This window comes from Bombina bombina, chromosome 1 (assembly GCF_027579735.1).
Source record: "Bombina bombina isolate aBomBom1 chromosome 1, aBomBom1.pri, whole genome shotgun sequence".
In the NCBI taxonomy this organism is placed as follows: domain Eukaryota; kingdom Metazoa; phylum Chordata; class Amphibia; order Anura; family Bombinatoridae; genus Bombina; species Bombina bombina.
In genome coordinates this window covers 1,529,370,274-1,529,385,096 of record NC_069499.1, presented here as the reverse complement: position 1 = coordinate 1,529,385,096, position 14,823 = coordinate 1,529,370,274, and the positions used below count along the sequence as shown (strand labels likewise).

Sequence of the window (14,823 nt, the reverse complement as noted above, 5' to 3'; positions counted from 1 at the left end):
TGTTGCAAAACTGCTGCATATACAGTAATGCTGCAGACACGTGCACACTCATGAGCTTACATTCCTGCTTTTAAACAAAGAATAACAAAAAAACTAAGAAAATTTGATAACAGAAGTAAATTAGAAAGTTGTTTAAAATTGTATGTTCTACCTGAATCATGAAAGAAAAAAAATTGGGTTTTATGTCCCTTGAAGTCAGATTTTGGTTGTAAAGTTCAGTCATCAGTGTTACACAGCCAGTATTTCTTTTTTTTTATACTGCTTTATATATGTTAAGCATTATGCGGCGAAGAGGTGGCATGAAATATACCAAAATGGGCCTAGATCAATGCCTTGGGTTGTCTACTAAAAAAAAAAGTTTTGATAAGAAGGTAAAAAAAACAAGGCTCTATTTCTGTTTAAATGGAGTGAAAGCTAAAATGCTCTGGTCTTTGCGCGGTTTTCTCTGAAATTCCCAGTCCTTAAGGGGTTAATATGTTAGTTTTGCACTGTTGTATTAATAGTTCTGTACATTTTTATTTTAGATAATGTATTCCCGCTTCAGCCGTGGAAAGTCTTCTATTTTGGAGAGATCACTGGCCAGGCCTAAGACTGAGGTTAGCCTCAGTGCATTTTCTCTCCTGTGATTGGCTGATGTCTGTCACATGATACAGTGGGCAGATAATGGGAGAAAAAATAAATTTGTCAGAAAACAAATCTACTGCTTATTTGAAATTTAGAGTAGGTGTTATTGCATTGTCTTTTAATTATGTACTTGTTAATTATGCAATTCTATTGCATTGAGTGGTTTAGTATCCCTTTAAAAAATAAATAACTGTACTAGGCAGTTTTTGGGGGCTTAAGTTGACGGCTGTGGGGTGTTAGAAAAAGTGCCTTTACATTGAAGTCTAGAGGAACTGTGTGTTCCCTGTAAATATATGTATATGCTTATATACTAATATATTTATTTGTTAACCCTGTAATGACAGCGTTAACTTGTCTACATTGGAACAACAAATTTAAATCCCACGATCGTGCACGTGATTGCAAGATTTCAATGATGGGATAGGGTCAGGGGGCGTCTCTATGAAGCTAGGCACGCCCTCCAGATCACGATCCCATCCAGGAAGCGCCGTTGGCTTCAGGACAGCCAAACGGCTTGGACATTCTATTCCGTTGTAACAGCGCTAAAGCCTGGTGCCGTTAGGTCAGAATAGAACGCTGCAACGGCGTTAAAAGGTCAATATGAGTATATACACATAAATATGTATGTATAAAAGGATATACATATATATTTATATTTGTTGCCCATCACTGCGCGACTTACTCCCTTCGCTGCGCTAGCTCTCATGCTGTCTCACATTTTCGTGTGCGCTGGTATTACTCAGCGGATCGCAAATATCGCTTTCACAAAAGTGATATTTAGCGCTCCACTTGTAATCTGGACCACAGTAAGGAAGATACACGCTCTAAAGGATTAGAGTACTTTTAAGAATGTTATGATCTTCTAGTATGGACTGGTGAGACAATGAAGGGGCCAATGTGTGTAGCCACCAATTACCAACTGTTACTTTGGCTCCAGTAATGCTGTGGTATTGACACTCTACACCTAGAGTTAAACACATAGTCTATTGAAGTAACAATGCAATAACAAACACTCTAGCATGTAACGTATTGTGTAATTACTTGTAAGCCTAAGCTTTACTTGGCCTGTGTATAAAATGAACGAAACGATTGCCAAACAAATGCTGCTGAAAGCAAAACGTGAGCAAAAACAAGATGCGAACATCTGCAAGTTTTTATCATAACATAGTTTCTACGATATTAACAACCGAAGAAATATCTTATATTCCCACACGCTACTCAGGTAACTGTAAATTTCATTTAACGACGTCGCGTTTGATGAGACTCAGACTAACTGCAAAGGACCATTCGTCACGCCCAGACAAGATGGCGTCAGATTGTCAGTCAGAGCCATGTCCCAAGAGCCTTTGCCGTGCGGCCAATGGCTTCATGAGGGCGTCACGTGACACACCGTGAGGGAGGAGAACGGTTCCGGAAACTGTAGGTGCTGTCACCGGGTTACAGGTCTCACGGTGAGTAGCGGTAACGGCTCAGTACGTGTAGATTTCTGCAGACTCGTTACCGGGGTGGAGGTAATACAGAAATAATTACCACTTATTTCCGCTGTAATTTTATATATTTATATTCCATCCAGGTATTTTATTTATCCCTTGGTTTAAATTGTGTTGTAGTTAGTTCGTGCATCTTAAAAATAAGAGCCACGGTCGTCTCTTTCTGCTAAACTCAGTAAACTGTTATTTTCGCCCCCTAATCATCACCTTTATCTAATAAAGATGTGACGTACTGACGTAGCAGAGGGTTTTGGTAGGGAAAACACTTGGTACTTAGTATGAACAGGTACATTATAACCAATAATTACACCACATCGGTATATTCTGAATTTATTTTATTTGGTACAGTGTATAAGCAAAAGGAAAAAAAAATGAGATTGTCATATAAAGAGCTTAATTATATGTAACACAACATTACAATACATTCATTATCCATTTAGCCACATTGTCCTTTATAGGCACAGTAAAGTGACAATAATCCTATCATGATTCAGATAGACCATGCAATTTTCCAACACCTTTCAAATTTACTTTTATTAAATTTGCTTAATTTTCTTGGTATCCTTTGTTAAAGAGCAACATCCGCTGTGCAATAATGGGAGCTTGCTTAATACATCTGGTGACAAGAGGCATAAATGTTGCAGCCACCAATCGCAGGCAAGTTCCTAGTAGTGCTGATTATATGTGCTTTATAACAAAGGATATAAAGAGAACAAAGCTTTTGTAATTTATGTGTACAACCTTTAAAGTGAAGAATTCTAGGATTTACCAGCACTAAAAATAAATGTGACCTTCAATAACAAGTTAAAAAAAAAAAAAAAAACTGTGTAGAAGGTACCTTTTATTTCGGCGCGGTTCCCGCAACCCACGGCAAAAGGCTTCCTTTTTTTCTTTCAATGAGGTGATGTTTCCACCTCTGAGCCAATAGCCGTGCTAGCATGGCTATTTGCTAGGAGGTGGAAACATCACTCATTGAAGAAAATAAAAGAAGTATCTAGTGTGTGTGTGTGTATATATATATATCTATATCTCAAACCAAACTTGCACTCTGTTTTTTTTTTCTTCAAAATCCTTTACTGTGAAGTAGTGATGTTTCGGGGGCAAAGTATCCCCTTCCTCAGACCTTTGTTCCCGAAACGTCACTTAATCACAGTAAAGGATTTTAAAAATATCAGAGAGTGCAAGTTTATGTTTATGATTACACTAGCACCCTGGCAGTTGCTGGACTAAGTGAGAGTGCGCATCTTGGCTATATATAATTTTTTTTTTTTTTTTTAAATGTCCATTACTTTATAGATGCCATTAGGCACTGGAGCGCCGTAAATATTTTAAGCAATAGTACATTTTATCACCCCCTATAAGAAGTGAACGCTAAATAGCGAGGAGAGGGAGGAAGTTTAAGTGATCAACGGCGCTCATATGACAGTGTTCTATCAGATTCTGCTCCTTTATCAGAATCTGCTCCCTCTGACTGCTCATGCTCTATATGACGTAATCACACTCCACACATATGTCAAATAGGAATGTGTGGAATGCGATTGTCAATCAGCAACATAAGCACTCGGAGGGAGCAGATTCTGACAAGGAAGTTGTGTTGGATCTTGCTGCTGCTATGCATGCACTGTTGAAATGTAATACTGTCCCACAAATTAAAAGTGCATCTAAAAAACACTGAACTGAACACATGGGTGAGCCAATGACAATTGGGGTATGTGTGTGTATGTATGTATGTATGTGTATATGTGTATATATATATATATATATATATATATATATATATATATATATATATATATATATATATATATATATATATATATATATATATATATTCTGTAAAAAGAGAAGCATAAACTGTCCCACTTGTAGGGGGGTTAGTTAGCTGATTAAGTGCTGTGTGACGATGGGTGATTAAAACATAACTTTTAATGAATATATATATATATATATAAAATAAAAAATGGACTATGCCATCAATAAGAATATATTTAAAAGTGTCAACAATAGATACACTTGCTCCTCTTATGTTCGATACAGCAATCAGCCTGTATCGAAAGGGCTACCAATAGTTAGTAACGCTATTGAACCTCACATAGACAAGCTATCTAGTAGTTATCAGAGAAGCTATTAGCCAAGGACTAAGCGGAGAATCAACAATCAAAATAGAGAGCCTCAATGGGTTCTCAAAAACAATTAAACTCCGCAAGCTCAGTGACAATATTATAATATTATCAAAGTTGAGTCTATGTGAGAAAATGCCTTAAAGGCCAACCATTAAACTATTGTTATTAGCAGGATAAGAGGAGCAGTGCGGACGCCTGATGCGTGTTTTGCAACTGCTTTTTCAGAGGCACTGACCGCTCCGACATACAGCTTATTTAAAGGACCTGCGACCAATCATGTGGTTGCTTTTAATTCAAGAGAATTGTATTACCAATCATCGTAGTGTTTACATCTAATAGTGTCCCTATGACGTATATGGACACTGCTTCAATAGCGTATTAAGTGAGAGGGGTGTGTGTTGACTGGCCAATTACAGTGAGGGAAACGAATAAGCCCTCCCTCATTGTCTGTCAAATTAAAACATTGCTGTCAAGTAATAATGGCAGATCTATTTGCACACAGAGTGGCGATCATGGATTAAATTATAGAATGGCATAACAGTCAGAGAAACATGATCCTCATTCTATTGTAATTAGAAAAAAGGAGGATCGTCAGTAGCTGTTTTAAATAAAAATTTAACTTTTTTATTATGAAAATTTGCTAAATCATGGAGGGTAAGTACCCTTAAATGCTACAGACTAATATGTTTCGGCTAAAAGCCATACTCATAGTCCCTAAAATTCAATGCACACATTGAAACTTAAGAACCCCTCTCTGGGTTCTAATTGGCCAACAAATTAACAATGATTTAAAGGTACAGCTGTGAACAATCAAATCATTCATATAGTTAAACAAACCCAATAATCTTATACCTAATATAAACAGTGAATTAACTATATAACCTACATCATACAAATCATTTGATTGTTGCTTACTTACAAAAAAAGGTATTGAATAAGCAATATTCGAGTATACTAAATAAGCAAAGTTAATGGTAAAGGGTACCCAAAGTGGAATATGCACTTAACTACCTAAAAGTTTGTATAATGCTAAATACAGATGACAAGAAACCCGCACCAGCAAGTCCAGCATCATCTTGGCTCAGACATAGGGGTACTTATAGGTGTGGCTACTCACAGTGCAAAGCATGTGAATATGTCCATGCAGGTACATCTTTTTGATCCTCTGTAACAGGGGAAACCTTTGTCGCCTCCTGCCTTAATTGTAGGTCAACTTATTGTATCTACTTATTATGGTGCTCGGTTTGTAATCTCCAATATGTGGGGTTAACGACAAGAGAAGTACGCTCACGTATTTGTGATAATTTGTCCACAATCAATGTGGGCAGTATCAGCACCCCTTTAGTTGATCATTTTGTGAGGGTACATAATAAAAACTGTGATTCCCTCGAGTGCTTTTATCAAATTGCCTAGTACCATGGTGTGTTATCACTGTATATATAACTTGGTAAGCTGTTCCCATTGTCTATATAAACACTGCTCTAGTGGATTATAATTATTACTAGTACATAGTTTAACGGTGGTTATAGTGCCAGGTGTTAGAAAAATGCTTTCTAATGGAATAGTGTGTATATATAACAAACACAATCTTCTGGAATTAATACAACAATGGTGATCACATATTGGAATAATCATTTTATCCAATATGCTAAGCATGATGATGCCAATCTGGATGTACAGGCTGTAAGGGATCTAGTGTGACTATTAGAGGAAAATGAGACTTTGAGTATAGATGACTGTCAAAAAGGCCTAATTTAAAATCAACCTTTATGCCCCAAATGTCGCAATTTCCACAAATCGATATTTACTTAAAAGTAGTTAGTAGAGACATCCTTAATCTTCGAGACCAAAATCTTGATAGTATGATTAAACAAGAATCTAAAGCTTTGAATGACATACCAAAATGGAAAGATCTGGTGGTAAACGCCTCAGATAAGGGAGGTAATGTGGTTATCTGGCCTATAGATATGTATCTAATTGAAGCCATGCGACAGCTAGGAGACCACAAATGTTACAAACCTCTATGTGGCAACCTTACTTCTGATTTTTTGGCAAGCTATAATAACCTAATTGAGAAAGCTAAATTTATTAACAAACTGAACTGTAATGAATTTAATCTTTAGACTGACGTATGAGATCAGTTACAATAAAGTAACCTTTCTGGATTTGACAATTTCAAGAGACTTGTTTGGCCAAGTACAATCAAGCCTGTACAGAAAAGAAACCGCTACTAACTCAATATTGTCTTTCGATAGTGCACATCATCCATCTACAGAGAAAGCAATTCCCTTTGTGGAATTCCTTAGGACACGCCGTAATTGCTCTAATATTGACTCCTTTAAAAATGAAGCAAAAGAACTGAAACTAAGATTGAAAAATAGAGGTTATCCTAACAGTATCCTCAAAAAGCTTATCACAGAGCATTACAGACAGAAACAGTCTATTATTGCCCAAGCTAAAACAAACTAAGGATACAAGGGTAAGATTAGTCTCTACCTTCAATGAAGAGCACAAGGAGATTAAAGGGATAGTATACTGTAAAATTGTTTTTCCCTTAATGTGTTTACAATTGCTTTTTTTACCAACTGCAGAGTAAAAAAATTATGAAAATTAGCTTTTTAAGCTTTATTTGTGTATATTAAAGCTCTGATTTTTTTTGTTTTGAAGCCACAACCTAATAAAATGGGTTGAGCTTGTAGCTATAATCAGATCTCATTACTTTATCACATTGTGTACATATACCTGCTTCTTTATCTTATATCTGGCCGTAAACCAATCACAAATACTTGGAGAGAACAATGGAAAATCAACATTTTATTACCTTATCTCTGCTATATCCCACTGGGAGTGTAATTTCTTCTGCTGACTGTATTTGCAAAGCTTATCTATAGCTTAGCCCTGCGGCCACAAACTTTTAGCATAGGTGGGGATACCACATGCTAAATAAACTATATCAAATGGGTAAAGGAGCTACTTGTAAACAATTTAATATAAGCAGACAAGAAAAGTGATAATAAGATGCAACACTCTGTCTCTAATAAGCTTATCCCAGATTAGGTAAACAAACCTCCAGTGTTTACCTGTTGCAAAAATAGAAATGAGAAAGTTGGGATAGCGCTAAGATTAGCTTAGAGATAAAAAAATGGCAAGGAGCAATAATCCACTATATAGTGTTCATAGATGAATAGTTATATTAATTAATATTAATAGGATATGATAAAAGATAAATTGATTTAAATGAACAAAAAAAACTTACAGATTCATAGCTAGGGACATATGAATTGATTATAAATAGATGTGCTTTCAGCCTTAATAAGTGATCAAAGACCCTTATGGAACCACTAAGGCCAGTGAAGAGTACATATTACCAATGTCGTGTAAATAATATAAGGAGGTCTAAAGTATCAAACAAATTAATTTATTAAATAACAATTAATTGATACATTTAAAGTAATATAAATAAACTTCTAAAACCTAAAATGAAGATGCCGGCATCAAAATTAATTAAAACAATTTTTAAAGAGTAACAATCTTATGTAAAAACGCTATATGAAATGTAAATGAATACAAATATGTTAAAATGTAACAAGGCTAAAATACAACAGATTCTATAAACAAAGTACCCAGCATTAATAACAATCGGATACTGTCTCTTGTGTATTATGAACCTGTGTCCTTTTTATCGCAACAGTGTTTTCTCATAATATGGACATTTCCTATGAATCAAAAGTAGCAGATAGAACCTGGTTTGTAAAGGTGAGATCCTAGCTCTTTAATGTTCCCTGCAAGCGGTTAGGGTAAAGAACCTCTTTGTTTCTGATATCCTCAATCCAAGAGGCGGCTTGGAGTGATCTGTTAGAGCTGCAATCCTCTCTGCGTTAGTAATAGATCCGGGTTAGAGTTCAGGAATGATTCCTGTCCCTTCCAATTGCACTTTCGAAGGTTTGCAGGTTTTTTCAATGAACAAGTGAACAGAGGTGGGTTTGTAACAGTAGGTCCTGGGACAGGAATTACACATACAGATACAGCTATGTATATTGTAGTAGCTGCTCAATGTACCCGTCCTATCTACTTACGTGACCGCACCAAGGTAGTAATAATAATACACAAGAAATTGGCAAATTCTACGCGTTTCAGCCGCCAGGGGCCTTCTTATGAGCTCCCCTGAAAGCTATTGGATAGAATGATTATTCCAATATGTGATCACCATTGTTGTATTAATTCCAGAAAATTGTGTTTGTTATATATACTATACCATTAGAGAGCCCATTAATATCATCGTTAAACTCTATGTTCTAGTAATAATTATAATCCACTAGAGCAGTGTTTTTATAGACAATGGGAACAGCTTACCAAGTTTTATATATACAGTGATAACACACCATAGTACTATGCAATTTGATAAAAGCATTCTTCCACAAGTATGATAATCGCCTAGTACTAACGTTAGTGTGATATTAAAATTGATCGTATATTAGGTGATGGTAACACAATATGGACAGGTTACTCTTAGGTAATTACTACTTCAATGGGATCACATATTGGTCTTACACATTTCATTAGAATCTTTTAATATGTGTATCAGATGGAAGTAAGTACTACGAAGTCTGCACTCTATGAGATACTTGGGGAACTACATGATCCTCAATATTTGGGATACTAGAGAGTGAAGATAACGTTCCCTTGACTCTATTATCAATTTACAATTTAATTTATGATCGTGCTTTATATGCGAATAGATTTACTTATTATTATGATCCGAAACTGACATTTCAATGTACAACATTGTATGCTTTAAGCAATAATCCCAGTCTACCCGAATGATGTGAATACAGATAATGGGCATAGCCCAGTCATCTATGTGTATATATAGCGGTAATTTTCAATCCTGACACCACAGTAATTTAGGAGCGCACGATATACAATATCTGTGATACAATAGAATAAGGATAATTTTTCTTTGGCTGTTATGCCATTCTATAATTTAACCCATGATTGCCAGTCTTTGTGGAAATAGATCTGCCATTATTACTTGACAGCAATGTTTTAATTTGACAGACAATGAGGGAGGGCTTATACGTTTCCCTCACTGTAATTGGACAGTCAACACACACCCCTCTCACTTAATACGATATTGAAGCAGTGTCCATATAAATCATAGGGACACTCTTAGCTGTAAATACTACGATGATTGGTAATACAATTCTCTTGAATTGAAAGTGACCATAAGATTGGTCACAGGTCCTTTAACCCTTTTGTGACCGGGTTATAAAGTCTACATTGGAACACTGTTCTGATGTAGACAAATTGAAATCAATGATGGGATCGGGTCTGGGGGGCGTCCCTATGACACTAGGAACGCCCTCCAGACCGTGATCAAATCCTGCAAGCGCAGTAGGCTTCAGGACAGCCGTTGGCTATGACTTTGTATACCGTCATAACGGCTTTAAAGCCCAGCACTGTTGTGACGCAATATAACAGCTGTAAAAGGTTAAATAAGCTGTATGTCGGAGCGGTCGGCACCTCTGCAAAAGCAATTGCGGAACACGCATCAGGTGTTCGCACTGCTCCTCTTATCCTGCTGATAACAATAGTTTAATTGTTGGCCTTTAAGGCATTTTCTCATATAGACTCAACTTTGATAATATAATATTATTGTCACTGAGCTTGCAGAGTTTGTTTTTGAGAACCCATTGAGGCTCTCTATTTTTGATTGTTGATTCTCCGCTTAGTCCTTGGTTAATATCTTCTCTGATAACTACTAGATAGCTTGTCTATGTGAGGTTCAATAGCGATACTAACTATTGGTAACCCTTTCAATACAGGCTGATTGCTGTATCGAACATAAGAGGAGCAAGTGTGTCTATTTTTGACACTTTTAAATATATTCTTATTGATGGCATAGTCCATCCATTTTTTTTATTTTATATATATATATATTAATTAAAAGTTATGTTTTAATCACCCATCGTCACACAGCACTTAATCAGCTAACTAACCCCCCTACAAGTGGGACAGTTTATGCTTCTCTTTCTCTTTTCACACATGTTTATAACATCAGCATAAGTCACTGCCCACCTCTAAGTACTGTTTATTTGAGGGGGATTTGTGGGGATAGTTTAATGCCCCCCCTCTTTTCCCTAGGGGCTTTAGGGAATTTCTTATAATATATATGCAGCCACCAATCACCAGTGAGAACCTAGGTTTTTTGCTGCTCCTGAGCTTTCCTAGATAAACCTTTCAGCAAAGGATAACAAGAGGGCGCAAATGAAATAAAAAAAAAAAAGTAAATTGGAAAGTTGATTAAAATTGTATGCTCTGTCTAAATCATGAATGTCTAATTATGACTTTACTGTCCCTTTTAAGCTTACATCCCTGCTTTTCAAATAAAGATACCAAGAGAACGAATACAATTTGATAAGTAAATTAGAAAGTTGCTTAAAATTGCATGCTCTATCTGAATCATGAAAGACATAAATTGGGTTTACTATCCCTTTAAGAGTGAATGATAGATATTCATAATAAGTGGGAGAAACTACCTTACAATTAGATGGGTCACTGTCATTAATTTTTGCAGTGCTCTGCCTCCTTTTATGGGCTTATCCTTACCACCTTTTTATAAGAAATGTAAAAATAATTTTTCCTATATTTAGAATTTTCGTTTCAAGGGCACAGTATGTATAGTATATTACATTCATATTGAAAATTACAATGTGTTTTATTTCAGTGGTATCAAAAAGATTTCTAACCCCTTTAAGCCATAGTATTCATAGAAAAGGTCAGCAAGTCTGCAGTTTGGTCATCACCATTCTTTAAACATTATGAATTTAAATTGAAATGCTTCATCTTAAAGTAAAGGTAAACTGGATCGGTATAGAACATATTCATGTACATAGCATAAAAAATAAACCCCACTTTCATTAAATTTTTTTTTTTTTTTATTTCATAATCAGTTTTATTACAGATAATACTTCCGATTTTTGCATACCCCTTCTCCTCCTGACGCCGATATACCACTTTTTTCTTTGGTTGACGTTTCCTCATCTGCCCAATTGATTTTCTGGCCGTTAGGCGGCCAACTCCCCACACAAAACGCCCCTTTTGAGCCACCGCGCATGCGCCTCATTTCCCCCCCGATCCCATGCATAATCTGATCCTTGCCTAGCATAGCGCATGCGCACCACTCCTGATTTCAGTGGCAAGCTTGGAAGCCTACGTAGCGAGCGGGTGGGACTGCTCGCTACGTCATAGAATTGATATACTAACTAGGTTCATAAGAAGGTAAGGCTCTATTTCTGTTTAAATGGGGTGAAAGCTAAAATGCTCTGGTCTTTTGTGTGCTTTTCTCTGAAATTCCCAGTCCTTAAGGGGTTAATATGTTAGTTTTGCACTGTTGTATTTATGTTTATTTAGAAAATGAGATTAAGTTCTGTACATTTTTATTTTAGATAATGGATTCCCGCTTCAGCCGTGGAAAGTCTTCTATTTTGGAGAGATCACTGGCCAGGCCTAAGACTGAGGTTAGCCTCAGTGCATTTTCTCTCCTTTTTTCAGAAATAGTACAGTACTGCCAAAATCGTGTGTATTCCGTATCTGAACTGCAGGCTAAATTATCTGAGCTTGGCCAGCAGGTTGGCTGTCGTATCCTTGACCCATTGGTGATGCGGGAGAAAAATGGCAAACGTGAAACCAAAGTGATTAGTGCACTTCTTTTCATAAAGGTTTCAGCTTGGAAAGCTCTTTTTGGTAAGGAAGCAGATAAATTGGAACAGGCTAACGATGACGACAAGACCTACTACATCATTGAAAAAGACCCTCTCATAAACACCTACATATCTGTACCAAAAGAAAATAGCACACTTAACTGTGCGTCATTTACAGCTGGCATTGTAGAGTCCTTACTGACTTGCAGTGGGTTTCCTGCCAAAGTTACTGCACACTGGCACAAGGGAACAACCCTCATGATCAAATTTGATGAGTCTGTCATTGCTAGAGACAAAGCACTAGATGGTCGTTAAGTATTGGCTTAACAAAGGAACAAGTATGTATAATTTGTCCCGCCTCCGCCCCACCAGAATGTTTACTAAATCATTTGTTGGATAAGTTCTTTATGGCTTGGAACTTTAGAGTTGATGTTTTTACTGTCTGTGTCAAAAATATGCACTTGATATTTAGACAAAGCCAACTTCTGCACAGAGTGGAAAGTGGAACCAATTTCACTAAATGAATGAAGAAACCAAGAATAAATGTAGACAAAGAAACAAAAAGCCTTGGATACATTGACTGAGTCAAGAAACAAAAAATATGAAAGTGAAAAATACTGAGATGTCAGCTAAAAAGTGAAATATCTAAAATTATATGGAAAGTTAACACTTGTTTTGGGAGAATTCTATCGTTAGGGTTTGTAAAAATTATCTCTAGCTTCTAAATACCATAATGTATTTATTTTTAACTCTTCAATAAATACCTGACAACTTTAACTTTGTGGAGTATATATACTTATACACTCTCTTTACATAAAAACAAAAACTTATGCAAATAAAGGGAGATCACACTGGCATATTTTTTTGTTCATTTCACAAAGAAATAATGTTAATGATCTTTATTACTTATTTTACCCTTGTTTATTTAAAATATCTAACGGGCACTGAGAAGGCATTACGTTATGTTGTTCACTTGAAGTTTCCTTCAAAAGAGGTAAAATGTTTGTGATATTATCTTGTGACATTCTACGTAATGTAAATATCTCTTTAATCTATTTCAGTTGCTTTAATTAAGACCTATGGCTCCTGGAATTTTTTTGGGCTATTCTAGATAGATCTGTTTATGTATATTTAAAACATTTCTTAAAACAATTTTGTAATAGACTTTAATTATTTGTCCCCTTTATTATAAATTAATTGAAAATGTAAGCGTTAAACTGCAAAACAATGAAAACTTTGCTAACAAAATGACCGTGGCTAGCTGTATTTGCTCCAGTAACAAGTCCATATTGACTCTTCCAAATAAGACAAGTGATGGTTGGAGTTTAGTGGAAAATATAAAATATATGGCAACTGAGTGGTTAATGTCAGACACTCCATCCACACTACATAAGCCATAGGTCTTTCTAACTTAGGGTAATTGGAAAACATTAATATAAAAAAGGAAAATTAACTGCTGTGATTGTGCGGTCAGCAGTGTATTTCGGCTTTGTGCTTCCCTAGTTCAGTAGAAATGATGTAAAAGAAATAGCAGGTTTATTGGATAGAGTAAACGGTAAATACCATAAAAGCAGGACACAAGGATAACACTTGATGCAAAATACTTGGACAAGCAATATACATGTAAAAGACAGCATGTGAGAATGTGACATCAATTTCTTTATTGATGCCTAAACTTTGTTGAAAGGAATATCCAATTGTATTTTCAAATATTTACTTACCTTTTCGATTACATCTAACTGGTTAATATATCTTGTCAGCATTCCCCATATCTGTTTAACTCCATTTTTAGAGAATATAGTGAAAATATGTAATTTATCATTAATAATATCTATTGTGTCTATATTGTAAAGATTTGCACATTGTCATGGAATATCTTGTTATATAGACTTGTTTTAATGTCTTGAATCTGCTGTTAAGATTTATTCCACTGCTAACATTTAGTGTTCCTAACATGTCTTGTTATCCATGCTTTGTCATTGTTCAAAATATGCAGTTTAGTATACGAATAGAAAGTCGAAAGCTTTCATCTGATTAGTACATAGTTCTGCTCTCTTACATGTATTTTGCATCAAGTGTTATCCTTGTGTCCTGCTTTTATGGTCACTATAGGGTTAATTTTTAATTTAGCAGGGTATATAAAGAGCATATTGTTTAGACATGTACTAGGTCTATGAGTAAGCGCCTGTATGGGGAGCGAAACGCGTCAGCCCATTACCACTGTCCACACCTCAGCCTGTCTGTGAGTGAGTATCTTTGATGGACTGTCCCTTCATCTTTGGATTGGTATTTACCGTTTACTCTATCCAATAAACTTAGGATTTTATTTGCATCAAAACTGTGTGTGCAGTTCCTGCTATTTCTTTTACACACGTATTCTACGGTGGTTTGGTTCACCGCCATTGGTTACGGCACTCCGGGAACAGTAGGTCACACGGCAACTTTGCTTTTACTTCCGGATCGAGGGAGACACTGTGCTGGAGACGCCGGATCAACTTTCTCTTCTACTTATCAATAGAAATGATGCCCTCCTCTGCAACGTTGAGAGATATCTCACAAGGTTACAAAACCCCTTAAAATTTGCACTGCACAAATGATTGTGCTGATTTCTCCAACATTGGTGTGTCCGGTCCATGGCGTCATCCTTACTTGTGGGATATTCTCTTCCCCAACAGGAAATGGCAAAGAGTCCCAGCAAAGCTGGCCATATAGTCCCTCCTAGGCTCCGCCCACCCCAGTCATTCTCTTTGCCGTTGCACAGGCAACATCTCCACGGAGATGGTTAAGAGTTTTTTTGGTGTTTAAATGTAGTTTTTATTCTTCTATCAAGTGTTTGTTATTTTAAAATAGTGCTGGTATGTACTATTTACTCTGAAACAGAAA

At 36.1% G+C, this 14,823-nt stretch overlaps 1 protein-coding gene across 2 annotated transcripts; it reads left to right on the top strand.

Annotated features, from left to right (window-relative positions):
• The first annotated feature begins 1,999 nt into the window (after positions 1 to 1,999).
• On the top strand, positions 2,000 to 12,717 carry TRAPPC5 (trafficking protein particle complex subunit 5). 2 transcript variants are annotated; one of them, XM_053696549.1, is made up of 2 exons: positions 2,000 to 2,135; positions 11,686 to 12,717. In XM_053696549.1, the coding sequence occupies exon 2, from the start codon at positions 11,689 to 11,691 to the stop codon at positions 12,253 to 12,255; it is 567 nt and encodes a 188-aa protein (XP_053552524.1). In that variant the 5' UTR covers positions 2,000 to 2,135; positions 11,686 to 11,688; the 3' UTR covers positions 12,256 to 12,717. The 2 variants fall into 2 exon arrangements, with proteins under 2 accessions (XP_053552524.1, XP_053552530.1); XM_053696555.1 differs by having other exon boundaries at positions 2,012 to 2,075.
• The last annotated feature ends 2,106 nt before the right edge of the window (positions 12,718 to 14,823 follow it).

Excerpts from the sequence above, each read along its gene's own strand:
- TRAPPC5 (XM_053696549.1), top strand. The coding sequence starts at position 11,689 with ATGGATTCCCGCTTCAGCCGTGGAAAGTCTTCTATTTTGGAGAGATCA.